This window comes from Amblyomma americanum, chromosome 1 (assembly GCF_052857255.1).
Source record: "Amblyomma americanum isolate KBUSLIRL-KWMA chromosome 1, ASM5285725v1, whole genome shotgun sequence".
Taxonomy (NCBI): Eukaryota; Metazoa; Arthropoda; class Arachnida; order Ixodida; family Ixodidae; genus Amblyomma; species Amblyomma americanum.
Genome location: NC_135497.1, coordinates 74,375,835 through 74,392,358, shown reverse-complemented (window position 1 = coordinate 74,392,358; position 16,524 = coordinate 74,375,835). Strand labels below are relative to the sequence as shown.

Here is a 16,524-nt window from a genome sequence, read left to right as displayed (position 1 = left end):
TGTTAGGCCACAGCGCTGAGGGTAACCACATTTTCGAAATTTTAAAAACTGATATGGACATATCTTACGGTAGGCTGCAGCCTCTCTGTATTTGAGGAGCCTAACAGTAGTAGTTAAAAAGTTAACTATTCACTTTTAGTTAGCCAGCCTGCTAGTTAGCTTGTCTTAGCTGTATTATGATGTAGTACATCGCATGCACTGCTGTGCCAAAAAAAGCGCTCTTCTAACTCAAAAAGCCTATTTTTAAAAACTTTGTAAAGTTTTAATTGAAGCACCTTGTATATTGAAACATCAACTGTGCTCCAACATTACATAAGTACTAGAACTGATGCTGAACTAAGGAAATGTTTGTTAAAGACAATGAAACAGCATTTGTGTTTATATGTAAAAAGGAAACATATAAGTAACCTACCATTAGCATATTTTGCCAGTCTATTGTATAATGCCTTTCTTGGCACCTTGACACTAAGCAGTGTTTGTGTGGCTGCACTCCCATTCTTGCCTTCTGACACCCATGCTGATTGATGTCAGGCTGTTGGTGTAGCAATTGTGTGACTGCAATCACATTCATTCAAACAGCCATTTCCCCCATTCTTTGCACAGACGGCCTTACTGCCCCTCTTGCTTGCTTTATATTCCCAGTCCTTTCTATTGCCTACCTCTCATTTTCTTTGGCCACTCCTTTAACCCTTGAGCCTCACTAGTTTTCGACCTCACATTGACTAATTTGGGGTATGCCCATGAGTAGGTAGCACCTGAAAGTACGGAAAGCAACCCACTGGGGTAAATATGCTAACCCAAGTCAAACACTTTTGCTGCGACATGTGCAAAAACTGTTCTCAGTGGTTCTTTGGTGCCAGTATTATGAATTTCCATTGGTTTCTTGTTTATAATTTCGCTAGGTTTGTAAAATTTGAGTACACTAATGAATTTTATTTTACTAAGGGCTTTTTACTGTATATTTAGCGCTGCAGTGGGCTTTTCATGCAGACTAGAATAAGCAGAGTAGGGGAAATTAAGGGCTCATTAAGCTATGGATTGCAGAATGAGCATTCATAAATATTTGGACATTGGTTTTCTATCCAATCAGGTGATATTCATTCCAGCGGCTGGAGTATATGTGTCCCGTTATAGCTTCAAGCTTTTCAGTAAGCTTTTGCCTGGCTACGCAGGAATAAATTTTTTTTCTGCAAACTTGCATTCTGCAAACTTTTGTCCATGACTAGATAAGAAAGAAGCCAGCAGTCACCAAAATCATTAACTATGTTTTGAATGACTGTTAGTTTTGGTGCAAGTAGAAGCAGGTGCCCTGCAGCTTGCATTTGGATGATATGCCAACTGGTGTCTTGATGGTAGTATAGCCATGAAATGATTTTTATACATCTTGATTTCATCTGCTGCTCTTCTTGCAATGTCATTGTGATGTGATGTTATTACCACTGACACACAGAGCGCTGCGCTGCAAAATGTGGTTCAGTCTGCAGCTCAAAGTCTTAATGCTTCAGGTATGGCTGGCGTACGGTGTTGTCAGCTCAGTGGTGAACTGCAAGACCATTTGTACTCTTTTTGGAAAATGACGAATAGAATCTTTTTTGTTTTTCGTAGCTGTTTATGCTGCACAGAACTCCATTAAGAGACAGAAAAGTATTTTAGCAAGGTGAAAAGTTGGGCTGGTTGGTGCATGATCTTGTGGCAGGAACAGCGCAGCACGAGACAAAGAAGAGACAGGTGGGACACGACGCTGTCGTGTCTCGCCTGTCCCTTCTTTCTCTCGTGTTGTGCTGTTCCTGCCACAAGGCAGAAAAGTGTTAGCTTCTTTGTGGATTAGTCATCATGAACCATTTATATACATAGAATTTCATACTTCACTTGTACTACTAAGGTTTTAGGTGCAAGTGGTCATTGTTCTTTGCTTTGTACTTTAGTTTCAAGTTGGAGTTCATCATTCTTTGGATCGATTTGTAAGTATTAGTTTTCACATGGGATAAAAAGTCTGCTCCTCCTTGTGAGTATACAAAAAGCTTTATGTAATGATATGCTTCATTGAGAGTTTAAAGAAGAATACTAATTTATTGTTGCTGCAGTTTGGTGATACCAAAGTATTGGTAGATGATAAAAGTTAGCAGTTTTGATCCCTGTATGCTTATTATTCCAACATGCACATTTGTTCTCCCAGGTATAGCATTTCTTTGTATAAAAATCACTTTACTCTCAGCATTTTGAATTTTCTTGGCCAAATGTAACTCAGAAATTTCACACCATGCCATTTATAACAGGCATTTGTGGTGAACATCTCGAAAACAGTATTTAAATGAATGATGTTCTATAGACCAATGTAAAATTCCAAAATTACATTCACTGAAACAAAGCTGTTTGGTTCACCCAGCTATTACCATATTCACTTGTGCAGTGAACACACTTTTTTATCCCAGAAATTTACAAAAATTTGGTGGTGCGTTCATTATGCAGAGTTATATATTAGTCAACATTTCCATTCTGGCAAGAAAAATAGCACGTGTGCATGATGTGAATGCATCTATTGCATGATTAAGTATGGTAACTACACATAGACCAGTTTTTGCATTTTTGTGAAGTGCTTTTGTGAACAGTGGACAGAAACGGTGCTCTTGGCAGTTTCGTATGATACAAGTGGCATCTCCAGTATATAAAAAGCTGGAGATCTGTCATGTCTTACAGAGTGGCTGAGTCTGTTTGTAGCCTTATGGAAATGTATGTAAATGCTAACCCTGATTAGCAGTTATGTTGGTGTGCTAGTTTTTATTTTCACATAATGCTTGGGATTTGATAGCCATCGCTGACCTAACTTTAGCCATATCATCTATTTACTGTGCACTCAGATATGAATACAGCTGCAATCTGCAGGAGAGCTGCTGTTTTGTCAAAATTGTGACATAAGTACATTTATTGGCAGCATGAAATATTTTTAGACAGTTTTTATGGGTACTGGTTCACAGTGCATTTAATGTAATTGACACATTTTATTAGAATACTGAAGTGCTCTTTGACTGCAGACCACCAGTATCAAGTGGTGTTCTTGAAATAAATTTTTCTTTTTTTCAATACATATACAGCCCAGACAACACAGCTACATCCTTAGGACGTTCAGCAAGGCGGAAATTTGGGCGAGTTGGTAAGTATTCATCGTTTTTCTCACAATGCAACAAGAACGGGACGCGAGACGAAAGACAACTCGAACAAGCACTGACTATCAACTCTTTTTTTATTTAAGAATGAAAGGCGTATATATAGACATTGAAGGATTTATCAAGACCACAAATTAAAGTTATCTGGAAGACACGTGGGAAGTCAGACAACTCAATTCCCTCTTGGATAACGCAATGGAAGGGATGCTAATGCACATCGTGCCCCAGTGATGAATATAGAAGGCCTCTATTACCTCACATATTAGTTTGCCGCTGTGTCTGAACAGGATGCGCTTGTTCTTGTAATCAGGAACGCATTGAGAATTCTAATAAATTTCTTTATTGCTCCTTTAGAGGATTTTTCATATTTTAAAATTTAGACGATTTCTGTGTTGACAAAACAGCACAAGGACAATGCACACATTGATGCATTCCTTGGTCTACTTGGATCATTCTCAGGATTAATCTGAGGAAGAAGGATCAGTGGAAGGATCTATGCAAGGTACTTTGCTGCTAGGCAAGTGCTACATATGGTAGGTGCAAAAGACAATTTGAAGGAGAGGCTCACAGCATTCAACAGCATTCAGGCGCTGTAGCAGTGATATCTCATTCCAGGATGCCTAAATTTTCCCAGTCGGCTACCAGTGCATGCTCGGTCTAGAATGCCAGGTTAAATAAAAAAAAGGTTAAAGTACTTGAAAAAAAATTAAGTGCCCTTCTGTTGTGTATAGACCTTTTCATTGTTTACTGAGGTAACTGGATTTTAAGAAAGAAAAGGCACAGTAGCTGTCCACTTTTCAGTGGACACGTCAGCTGAGCCATGATAGAAGAGACGGAAGTTGAACATTTCTTGTGTTTGAACATTTCTTGCGCATTCCGTAGAGAAGATATGATGGATTCTTGGGTTCTTGCATTAGTGCATCAGTGGCATGTGCTAACATATGTGTAAAGCGCTTCCTAATATTCGTCAGACAAGACATGACAAGACTGATCATTGAAGCATGCTCCATATTATTATGGCTGGGACTGCAACATTCTGCCAATGTCTTCTGGATCTAAAATGATTGTCTGGGATATGAAACGGATATATTATTTTGATGAAACAGCATTTTACGAACTGTTCTGTAAGTATGAAAGTCATGAAAGTCTAGTACACAAGCATATGTTTTGGTGCTGTGTACATGGATACAGGTCTCTGACTCCCGTCGTACGCAGAGTCGTAAGACATGCCAGTTGCACACATGCGAAGCTAGGCCAGCGGCTCGTCTTGCGCTGAAGTACGCGATTCTTGGCCGATCGTTCAGTGTGAGTAGAACCCCACTTGCTGCGCGGACAACAGTATTCGACCAGTAGCTTGTCTGTGCAGCTATGAAAAACCCCATGCATTAGGTCACAGTCGGAAGCTTCCAACTGTGAGCATGCACCGCTGCTGCGTAAATGAACGTATATGTGTTCATGTGTACGTTCGTTTTTCCCTTTCCTGGAAGCGACCATATTATATGCTTGAGACAAAATTAACATTACGCATTATGTGGCTCATATATGAGCAAAGCTTGGAATGCAGATCCGCGGGAAAAAAAATTATTTCTGCATCGCGTTGATTGCTAGCCAGTCAACTGGTATTCACTCCATGGGATGGAGCTCACACATACCACCTCATGCATTTTTCCTTTTCATTGATCTGCATTGCCCGACCGCGGAGAATTTTTTTTTTTTTTTTTTACCGCGAATCCGCATCTCGCAAAATTTTGACCAACACTGTTCCCCCTCACCCCTGGTGGGTGGAGCCGGCACGATAGCCACTGAAGACGCGTTGAAGAGATCGCACATGATGCTGTTCTGCTGCCAGTTCTCTCTGCAGAGTGGTTGTAGAGTGGTCGGGCGACTAAATTTGGCCCGCGTACTTGGTACCGGGCCGGATCCTTTGCCGTCATTTCGTGGGTCTAACAAGCGCACAACAATCCTTCTGAAAGGGAACCTGTGACGATGAAGTCAAAAATAGTTAATATTTTAAGGAAATACCTTTGTTATCCGTTCTCAGCGACGCACGAAAATTACAGAAGTTTCGCATGGCTGCTTGCGACCGGCTTTAATCGTGGTTTCAGATATACTTAAATATGGCGCGCCGGAGAGCGTGATTTAGCGTTACTAGACGAAGGCTGGCTTGGCTCGCGGTACGCTGCTGGTTGATAAACACCTGTGAATATATTTGCTCATGCATTTAAATTGTTGTGAAAATATTGCGAATTACTAGTACTCCGCAGCAACACTTTTATATTATGTAAAACGAAGCAACTTGGAACAAATTCAAAACCAGAACTAATGTTTTGTTCTAGCTCATTTTAAGTTTTTAAGCTCGTCGTACTTTGCGTGGAGTGCGATTTCGGGTGGAATGAAGACAGCAGAGCACAACCTCGGTGTTTCAATGCTGCTAAAATCTGACAAAAGTGGCCGCTTCGCGAGCGCGCCGCGTTTAGCCAGCTCGCGTCGAGCAGCATCGACGCCTGCAGCGAAGAAGAGCGCTCTCCGGCAATGCCATTCGTTGCTTTGGCGTGAAAAGCCCGCTGCTGCCGCCGCTGCACTCTCCATCTTCTTCTCTCCACTGACTGACGTCGCCCATGCCACCCATGCGCGGCGGCTGCACAAGGAGCGCTCGTCCCACTCGAGGATCCGCGATATCGCCTTGCGGCCTTAAACCTCTTCGGTGAGCACTTCCTGCCGTGTACTTCACCCGAAGAGATTACGGTGCCTCCACCGCAGATGGAGATAACTCTTGTGTATCTCGGTTGCGTGGTCAAATACAAGATGCGATGGCTCCGACGAAACTAAGTGCTTCGACTCGCCTTTGAAGTCGGGCCCCCAGCGCTGTCCATTCGCGAATCATGCCTTTGGCCGCTCAGCTGCTACGGCTCGGCGTCGTGGCCGCCTCTGGCCTCGACGGAGTCCTGTGTGACCACGGACGATCGGTGAACACGACCGTCACTGGAGGACTGCCTCTGCTGCGGGTCTGGCAGCTGTGGGGCCCCGCTTCTGAACCCGGCCCGTTCGTAACGGCAGCCTCGGACGTCGTACGCACCTACCAAACGTGGCTCTTTTCCATAGCGGCAGCGTGCGTCGTCGGACTCAGCGGTGTGTTCCCGCTCCTGCTGGTTCCAGTGGACACTGGAGTCAACCTGAAGCAGAATCGCAGTAAGTGTGATACCTACTGTCTGTTTTTTTTTTCCTTTTTATTCATTTAGCTGTCAGCTGGATTTATTTTGCCTCTCCCGCAAAGTACGCATAAAAAAGCATAAGTACTGAAGTCATAGACCACGCTACACTCGATTAAGTTTTCCATGCCGTCGCGAGTTGAGCACAGTTAGCTATATATCCTAGCACAACTGCCTTCTCACCCGCGCGAGCGCGCGTCGTGAGAGGGAAAGGGAAAAATGCTCGCAGTTGGAAATGCATGTGCGGGTTTAATTCAAGCGGTCGTAGTGAAGAGGCACTGCAACCACTTGGGGGCTTATCAGTGCGCTGAAGTGCCGTGATACACGCATGAGAGGCTGAGAAGCGCCATGTGTCGAGTAGGAAGTGCGCTCATTTCTTTTCGGTTCGCTTTGGAACTAATATCTTTACCTACTTAACAATACGATTAACGCGTCTAGTGTGAAAAGGCGCATATGTTTTGTTATCTCATATATCACTGTGTTCGGTACGTTACACACGTGTTCCGCACATGCAGCTGCAGCTTTTCCCATTGATCCCTTCTGAAGTGCTACAGTAAGTGCAGTTTGTCACCTGCGCGTTCCTCCTATGCTGAGTGCGAGCCTTGACGAGTTGGTACAATTCCTGCATTTAACAATCAGTGAAAAGACAACCGCAGGACAGGAGAGAGAAGTTTACAGGACAACACTGCACTATCTGTCTTTGTTTGGATAAAAGAAAATGGCACTACGAGGCACCTGTGCATGCCTCACACACGTAAGCGAAAGGTGCATTGAATCATAAACAATTAATTCACCAGTCAAATCGTGAACTCATTTCTTGACCTTTGGCCATTTTCGTGTTCGCCAGTGACTTTTCGAATCATCTCCTTCCACTTTTTATCATTGCATTTGAGACCTGATTCATGTTCTATTGGGGCTAGTGTATAGTATTGGTGCTAATGGCACTGCGAAGTTTTAACAAGGACCTTTTCAGCATGTTTCTTGTCTTTATGTGTAGTGTTTTTTTTCTACAATTTAACTCTGTCTTCTGCTTTCAGGTGGCTGCAGGACACTAAAGCTACTGCTCAGCTTTGCTGTTGGGGGCCTCTTGGGTGATGTGTTTCTTCACCTTTTGCCAGAGGCTTGGGGACGCCTACATAGAGGTGTGTGCTCACACAGATCAATATATTAGTTTTGCATTTTCTTGCCCACATGCTAATCGCCTTTAGAGTTATTCAGTTTAGCACCTGCATTGCATGCGTCTTGCAACAATTGCTCCAGCACTATTTAATGGCATAAGCTTGTGACAGAGCTGGAGCTCTGTGTGGAAGAATGGAAACTGTTCTTAATTTTATTTATGGCATTGCATTAGCTTCACACCACTTCTCTGCTCCTATAGCTTTTCATGTGATACATTTACTACTTGCTACAAAGCCTAAAATTGACAACAATAGCTGTGTACAAAATTTTTTTTGTTGTCATTGTACGACTTGGTAAGCATATGACCCATATCACGTACAATACCCATGAATGAGGGATCACATAGCAGCATCATTGTTGCTGATGAAATCAATGGTGCACTCAAATTCTCCAAAAGGAGGCACTTGAGAAGTTTCATGTAGTATTGTGCATAAAATTCTTGCATCAGTTTTAGGCCTTCAGCATGGTAATTCTAGAATTCCCTAATTATGTTCCCAGGATGCTTGACAAGCGAGCCTTACAGTTACCTAATATATGCTCTAGACATGTGTGACTCTCAGCTTAACTTTGTGCTTTATTCCTTGAGCAAAAACCATTGTTCTGCTGTACTTTCTTCATATGATATTGGCTTAATAACTGTTGGCTTGGCCCTTTGTAATGCCTCAAAGTAATGAAAATTTCTTAATTTTATGTATGCAAGATTGAAGTTGGTTAGTATAATAAAAAGTGCTAGTGATATATACAGATGGATTGGGAATATCAGAAAAAGACAGGTAAAGGAGCAGAAATATATTTTTATGCTATCGTTAGTAGTTTATGAAAAGGAAGCAATACATGTTTTATTATGTAAGTGTGCTGGCTGTCATTATGATTATTTTTGCAGTTGATTGATTTCAGTAACACACAAGTAATATTCCAATTTGCCTCACTGTTGACTGTGCAGATATGTGAATTTTTGTGCAAAAGCATTGCAAGCCATTTCATGTAGGTAGAAGTAAGGCGCATTTGTAAAGATAAGCATATTTGTGTGTTTTAAATCTGTCACAGACTTAAAGAAAAAAGAAGTTACAGTGGGGTATATCACGAATTAAAGTTTCCTTGAACAGCTAACTTTATGGCCAGCTACAGTTCTTGCCACATCAACCAGTGAGTTCATTGTCAGCACACCGGTGCCTTGATAAAGCATACCATAGTTTTCTTGAACGACTAAATTCAAAAACAGGGTCCACTCTGACGCTGCACATCTTTCTGCCACTATCGTTCTGTGCAAGATGTACAGTCTAGTGTCTCGACACGGCCCATTCGAGTCGCAGTGTTGATAATGTTCATTCATGGCCTCCAAAATTTGGCAACGCGTCAGGGCTCAGTCAGGTTCAGCAAACCCAGCTTTGATGCCCAATCTCTGAGGCCGTGGCTCATGCGTAGCTCCACCCCTCTCCACTACAGGGATGTGGCACTAGATTATTAGTTGTCATTGGTGGCAAAAGGTAGTTTTTCTATTCAAAGCTGATAAAGCTTCGCTCTTTCACGTGTTTACTCGTTTTCTACGAATATTCGGGTAAATATTCCATTCATATTTAATTCGGATTTTTAGCAACACTGTTCGTATTTGATTCGGCAGCAAAGCTACACTACTCGTATTCAATTCAGTTTTGAAGAAGTACTATTGGCACAACCCTACAGCGTGTCCCTCTAGCGGCCGCCAGTTGCAACTGCAGGTTTTCCCTACAGAAGAGGGTACAACAGAGGGTGGCTGTTATAAATCTCTTTGCAATAGCCTCTTGGGCCTACCTTAAGTCACAGTGAATAGCCATGCTTGGCTTCATCAAGTCAGAGTATGTTTGCTTGACCCATCTGTGGAAAGACAGGTCACACCTGCCACGCAGTAAGTTGCCAACGCTTAATCTCTTACTCAAGGAGTGTTGAGAACCAGACTGTGTGTCCTTGATTGAGGCTGCTATGTGTGGGCTCCACTTGCGCATCTGCGTGAACGTAGAAGCTACTAGCACTGAACCTATAGTTGTCCACCCACCACGGTGACTCAGTAGGCTGGTGATCCGAAGGCCACAGGATCAAATCGCAACTGTGGCGGCTGCACTTCGAATGCCCTTATGTTGTACAATGTCAGTGCATGTTAAAGAACCCCAGGTGGTCTAAACTAATTGGGAAGTCCTCCACTATGGCCTTCCTTATAGCCTGTGCATGCCTTGTGAAAATGATGGCGAGGTGTCTATGTTGATGCCAGCGAATGAATTAGATTAGACAATACTTGCCGCTCTTTGAGGTCTCTAATCAGAAATAAACCTATCAGTCAAGGGAGTAAGTGACGTTAGGCTGAGAGGTGTGTTTTGTGATGACATGCTCCACTGAAGCTAACATTACAGAGGGAGCCCTGTCGTCTCGTAATGTATACATGTGCTGTGGTTATTTGCATCAACGTTTGCCCAGGGAAAGTGCTTCTGCTGCTTATTTCAAATTTTGTCGTCAAGCTTAACTGCGGATGGGGATTGCACGCAGGAAGGCTACGGTTAGAGTGATGTTTTCAACAGTACGCAGTATTGGGCGAGTTGGTTTTTGTTGATCATATTGTTCCAGCGCGATGATGGCAAAGGACAGAAAGAAATACGACACGGGTATTACCAACTGGGAATTTATCAAAACAAAAAACAACAAAAGAAGCATCAAACAGTATCAGAACAGGCAAGTACTTATCCAGTGCCTCAGTTTTTGCATCGGCTCTCAAGTCGCCCCTGCCCTCAGTGACATTTTGCTGACGAAGGTGGATAAGAATAATTGCAAATGCATGTGGGTGGAGCTCGGAAGCAGGCTTCTGAGATGGCCAGTCCTCTCCCATCGCCAAGGGCCTTCATTGAGCCAACCTGGTAAACGGGCGTGTTTCTCTCGGCGTGGCCGGCAAGAAACCTTTGAATGTGTATTGATGCCACCGGGTCGACGGACAGGGAGCCTGGTCTGACCCTGGTGTCTGTGGGCGCGACTGTGGGCAGCCGCGAAGAAAACATAAGCTGCCAGCCTGCGTGATATTCGAACGCTGAACGCTTTAAGGAATCGAGTCTCGCGAGCTGTGCGGCCAGGCTAAGGTCTCAGTGAGGTCAGTGGTATCAGTGACGAAGACGAAACTTGTCGTATATTTTACGCATGAGTGCAGAACAGCAACAGCACTTGCTGTGGCTACACTCTTGGTTGCCGGTGGCACACAGTAGAATGGGATCTCTGCTTTGTACTGTACGCCTTGTCTCACTGGGCCTATCAAACCCTGGTGCGTCAGTGAATGTGCCATTCGACTGTACCAGGCGTTTCAGGGAAGCCAGCCACGAATTCTTTAAAATAGGGTTTTGAGTTAGGGAGGAGCATTTTACAGCATAGTAATACCAGTGTTGGTGGACGTAAAAAAACGAACAGGCAATTCATGTTAACTAGTAAGTGATTAACTAAATTTAATAGTTAACTTTTTAACTATTATCTTTAGGCACCTGATTGCGTTTAGAGATCTGTAGCTGGCCATTAGTAATAACCATATCAGTTCTTAGAATTTCGAAAACGCGATTATCCTCGCTGCTATGGCTCAACTAATTTGGGCCACTTCCCGCGCCATTCGAAAACTGCGTGCTGTGGGAGAGCGCAAAGCAACGTCAATCAAATCGCGATACTCCATGACGCGATACTATTTCGACAAGTTACGTGTACTGGAGTGGTTGCTTTGCTTGCAAGCCTCTTGAAAACGCATGTATTTTGGCACGATGTAGCCAAAATTTGCTGGGCCACAGTGCCGAGGGTAACCGCGCTTTCAAAATTCTAAAAACTGATATGGATATTACTTACGGTGCGCTACACTCCTCTCAATAATTAAGGACCCTACCAGTAATGGTTAAAAAGTTAACTATTCAATATTGTTTAACCAGCCTGCTAGTTAACATGTCTTAGCTGTATTCTGATGTACTACGCCACTGACAGTGCTATGCCGAAAAAGCACTCTTCTAACTCAAGATTCCTACTTTTAAAAATTGTGTAGTCTTAGGAGAAACATCCTGTATATTCGTGTGTAGGTCGCGCGTTTGGTTTCAGTATCCTCTTGTGCGGGTATTAATGTGAAAGCATTGTATGGCTCATTGGCAGCGAAACCCGGCATTGGCGTTGACTAGCAGCAGTGGTCCCAAAGATCCCAGATGACGTCAGCATGGTATCAGAGAAAAATAAAATTTGTTCCGAAGGTGCGGGGAACTGAACCCAGGGCTTTCAGCCGAGCACGCAACCCATAGGCCACAAAACCGCATTGCTTCTTGAGGAACAAAGGTGAACTTAGTATATGCATTGCCTTACTACTGTATTGTAATGAGTAGGTGTGTCATTACAGAGGAAGAGAAAAAATAAAATAAAAAAGGAAATAAAATAAAAAATTATTTAGCATTCAAAGCTAGCAAGTAGTCTATACCTCCATGTGTTTCATAGACTTTAAAAACTGGGGTAGCCTTAAATATGGGCTTTCAATTCTGTGTGCCAGCCCCCTCTTAAAAAAAAAAGTAAAGGATAGAAGCAGATTGAGCACTGTATCACGGACATAAAGTCCACCTTGTTGTTACAATCCTCCTGAGTAAATCTACAGGCAGTGTTTCACAGCTTGCAAGAGCGAAAAAAATAATGGACCAAATAAGCCCCCTTTCACGCGCTCACACAAGCACGCATACACAGCACATTCTAAGTATTTAAATGCCTTAACTGCCCACCTACTTTCATCCAATTTCCTCAGGCGTTTTTCATATAATATTTTACTCTGACCTTCCCATGCTTCGAACGATGCCTAACGCATGTCTGCCTGTACTGCCTCAATTGTGGTTTTGTTGTGGGTACCTAGTTCTAATCTGCCGACAAGTGATTTATTTGTAACCATTTCTAACCTCGCCTCAATTTCTGCCCTGAGACACAAAAGTGCATTCCCAAGGGTAAGCTCTGGCACCATTATGTCTTTCCAAATTCCTCCCGGTACTGCATACCTGTTATACCCCTGTAATGTTCTATGCTTCATTATCGTGGCATCTCCTCACCCTTTCTCTCTTGTAGTCTGTTCGTGCTTTTCCATGTACGTCTGTCCTTCGTTTACCCATACCCCTAGATATTTGTATTCTGCCAGTTTAGGTATCTCATTTCCTTGTTCTGTGAGCAAGTGATTTGTGGAATTGTTAAATATCATCAAACCTGACTTAGTGGTGCTAAAGGGAAACCCAGAGCATCTCTTCTCCACAAGTGTTAACCAGAGTCTGTTTTAACCACTGTGCCATCGGGTCAAGTCGAATAAATACATATTCACCTGCCCCAAAAAATATTGTATTGGAAGTAATAAAATCACTTTTATAAAATCACTCCTTTATTGCACAGTAAGCTGGAAACCTGGGGCATGTGCAGTGAACGGGCGGTTATTGCATGAGAGCCAACTAATTAACTTTAGAATGCACCACTGTCTGCTACAACACCAGCAACGCGGCGGGGAAGATTTTCTTAGTGTGTGTCCACAAGCTACTGACCTGCCTGCAGTCTTTTTCATTATAACTCAATTGCATCTCAAAGTTCGTTGCAGGATGCGTTGTGGAGACCCTTTTTTTTTTTTGCAAGTTTGACTTTCAGTGTTCCCCAAACTTTTTTTTTAATTTTATTAAAATCAGCAGCTTTTGGTGGCTAGTCGATTGTCATCACAGTGAGGCTCGCCTCCACTTGACTTTTCACGACGCCTGCTGTGTGCACTGGTGGTAACAAATCTTGCTGGAGAAGGCATAGTAATCCATCGTGAAAAGGGCCATCCAGCAGGTGCGGAATGAGTTCCTGGTCAATGATTGTCTTGTAGCCAGCACAGAAGCGTCCACGAATTCGATGACTAGGACTTCGCACATGCACGCGCACACACGAACCCCTATAGCTCCATTGTTAACAAAGGCTATTACAGAAATACACTGTGAATAACAATACTAACCTCATAAAATTTGGCGTGTACCCTTCCTGCTTCTTGGACCACTCTGTTCAGATGTCACGGTCCTCTGTGAGTACGACATTCCGCCAGTCACTGGTGCTCCGTTGAGCGTGAGCTTGTGCGTAAGCAAGCCTTTTCGCCTCCGGAGAAGGTAGAGGCTTTTGTGCTGCACTTCAATAATTCAGGCCTGCTTCTTTTAGCTTTTCGTGTACTAGTTCTTCGCTAATGTTGAGCGAAACCACATCCTTTATCTGGGCGGCTGTCATGAAGGGATTGTCACAAGCAGGAGCAACCAAGAGCCTGTTCTCTTTTTCATTTGTCTTGCGGTGGTAGTCGCGAGGTGCGTCACCGGTCTGCCCTTTATCTTGGAAAGCCCTATTTACAGTGGTTTGCGTAGTTCCCGCTATACTCTGTCTATATTCATCTGAAACATTCCGGGCAGTGACATTCTATAGCTATGCATATCCTTTTGCCGTTCGGTACTCGGGGAGTAATTTGCGCAATTTGCATGCCCCTCAGCTAAAACAGAAGTTCTGAAAATGTAGCAGCATACTGAGAGGCAGCTTAGACACTCAAACTTTTCTGCACTAGATTCATTGAAAACGTTTTGGGTGCATGCTGTGTCAACCTGAAAATTCATGCTTTCATCTGTGCTGTGAGCAGCCGACCAGTGGGAACAGACGACGCTACGACTGACAAGCGCTCTGCGCGCATGCGTGTGCTCTAGTCCATTTTGCAACTGTGGTCCTGCATCGGACACGGGGCGACCATCTGGTTGACGCTTCCGTAATATTGATGAAAACGTATAGAGCCGTGCATACATTTGGATCTTGACTGGCACTAGGCTACCGCTACCAGTGAAACAATACGACACTGATCATTGAGAACGAAAGAACCCTGAGAACTAAAAATGAACTTGCTCAAAACGAAATGCTGGGCTAGTTGGTACTTCCTGCTTACATTCACACATGCGGCAATGAACACGGACAACAGGGAGACACCAGAAAGCGCTGGCCGAGTGACCTGGCCTTGCACGAGGCTACCGCTATCACTAAAACAATATGACACTGATCGTTGAAAAGGTTGGTTTTATGGGGCTCAATGTTCCGAGGTGACTCAGGCTGTGAGGGACGCCGTAGTGGAGGGCTCTGGATAATTTCGACCGTTTGGGGTTCTTTAACGTGCACTGACATATCACAGCACATAGGCCTCTAGCATTTTGCCTCCATTGAAAATGCAACCGCCGTGGCCGGATCATTGAAAACCAAAACTAAACTAGCTCGGAACTAATTGTTGAAAATGCAACCGCCGTGGCCGGATCATTGAAAACCAAAACTAAACTAGCTCGGAACTAATTGTGGGGCTAGATTGTACTTCATGCTTATATTCACACATGCGACAACGAACATGGCATGTACAAAAGGGAGACTTCACAAACCACTGGCCGATTGACCTGGCCATGCACGAGGCTACCGCTGCCACTCCCTTTTGTTCTGTGTTCGTTGTCGTGCTGTGTGTTAATGTAAGCATCAAGTACCAGCTAGCCCAGCAATTCATTTTGGATCTTAGTGGGTGGGTGGTTGGGTAGGTGGGTGTGTGAGTTGGATGGACGGACAGATGGATGGATGGACGGCTGGATGGATCTCTGCTTTTGATCCACCAATGCTCCAATCGCTTTGGGCTAACTTCCACTGCAGATTGTTATCCCTAAACCCTAGGGCTAGGTCCTCAGGGAGAGGGACTATGCCTGCGTCCACATCAGGATGAATACCATTACATTCGAGTACAAGATGTTCAATTGTTTCTATAGATTTACCACACACTGTACATGTGTCATCTTCTTGGTTAAATTTTTTTTTGTAGCTTCTCCGCCGCCGCAGTGGCTATGGTGCTCGGCTGCTGGCCCGAAAGACGGGGGTTCAATCCCGGCTGCGGCGGTTGAATTTCGATGGAGGCGAAATTCTTGAGGCTCGTGTACTGTGCGATGTCAGTGCATGTTAAAGAACCCCAGGTGGTCGAAATATCCGGAGCCCTTCACTACGCCGTCCCTCAAAGTTGCTTTGGGACGTTAGACCCCCATAAACCACAACCTTTTTGTAGCTTCGTGTTTTAAGACTTCCTGATGTAGCTTCAAAGAGGAGGGCACGTGTCTTGAGTTATCATAGAACGATTCCTTCCTGATCAGCATTTTCCAATTTCGATATAGTGCTACACTCTGCTTCTTTTCCACTTAATTTAGTTTTTACCTTCTGCATTTCTGTGGTTTAAAGCTCTTTATTTTTCCGTACTTTAAGTGCTGCATACTTACTGGTTAGTTTCCTAGTCATTTTCCACCACTGTGAGTCAACGTTCTTTCTGTATAAATATTTAGATACCTTAGCTGCCCACCTGTTATAGTCTAATTTCCTCAGGCATTCTTAGCAGATTATTACTTTGAGCTTCCCGTGCTTTGAACGATGACCAGCCCATATCCCTCCCGTACTGCCTCATTTTTGCCTCATTCACGGTGGGAATCTGGTGGTAATTGTCCAACAGCCCTTTGATTTATTTCTAATCACGACTGAACTTTTGCCCTTAGGCCTCCCTCTTACGTGCAGCGTCCGAAGCACGTCGCTCTACCCCTCGCCGTTACCCTCACTGCGCCTGTCACGCCGGACGTCTGCTAGTAGTGTCGCAGGCGCAGCGATGAGGAGAGCACGAACATTGACAACAACATGTTCTCGCCGGACGTGTCACATACAGCTATCGCTGTAAAAGTTGCGAAAGTGAACGTTACCGGTCTAAGGGGTGGCACGCAAGCCGTGCGTGGTTTGTGGCTGTGGCGTTTGGTTGCCGAGCCTAAGGGCGCGGGACTGGCGGCAGCGGCTTTTATTTATTTATTTATTCACATTTCCTGCAGCACCATGAAGGCATAATTGCTGGGCGGATACAAACATACAATTTTCAAAGATACATCTTACAGCATGCGACATGGGCTCAACCTCTGGTACAAAAA

General features: G+C 44.0%; 1 protein-coding gene across 2 annotated transcripts; it reads left to right on the top strand.

Annotated features, from left to right (window-relative positions):
- Positions 1 to 1,925: 1,925 nt before the first annotated feature.
- LOC144113028 (zinc transporter ZIP13-like) lies at positions 1,926 to 11,932 on the top strand. 2 transcript variants are annotated; one of them, XM_077645908.1, is made up of 3 exons: positions 1,926 to 1,961; positions 3,098 to 6,353; positions 7,411 to 11,932. In XM_077645908.1, the coding sequence occupies exons 2-3, from the start codon at positions 6,047 to 6,049 to the stop codon at positions 7,542 to 7,544; spliced, it is 441 nt and encodes a 146-aa protein (XP_077502034.1). In that variant the 5' UTR covers positions 1,926 to 1,961; positions 3,098 to 6,046; the 3' UTR covers positions 7,545 to 11,932. The 2 variants fall into 2 exon arrangements, with proteins under 2 accessions (XP_077502034.1, XP_077502033.1); XM_077645907.1 differs by lacking the exon at positions 1,926 to 1,961 and having other exon boundaries at positions 2,240 to 6,353.
- The last annotated feature ends 4,592 nt before the right edge of the window (positions 11,933 to 16,524 follow it).

Bases quoted from the DNA above. Each gene is read 5' to 3' on its own strand.
- LOC144113028 (XM_077645908.1), top strand. From the start codon at position 6,047: ATGCCTTTGGCCGCTCAGCTGCTACGGCTCGGCGTCGTGGCCGCCTCT. The intron at 6,354-7,410 runs GTAAGTGTGATA...TTCTGCTTTCAG, and splicing joins CAACCTGAAGCAGAATCGCA to GTGGCTGCAGGACACTAAAG.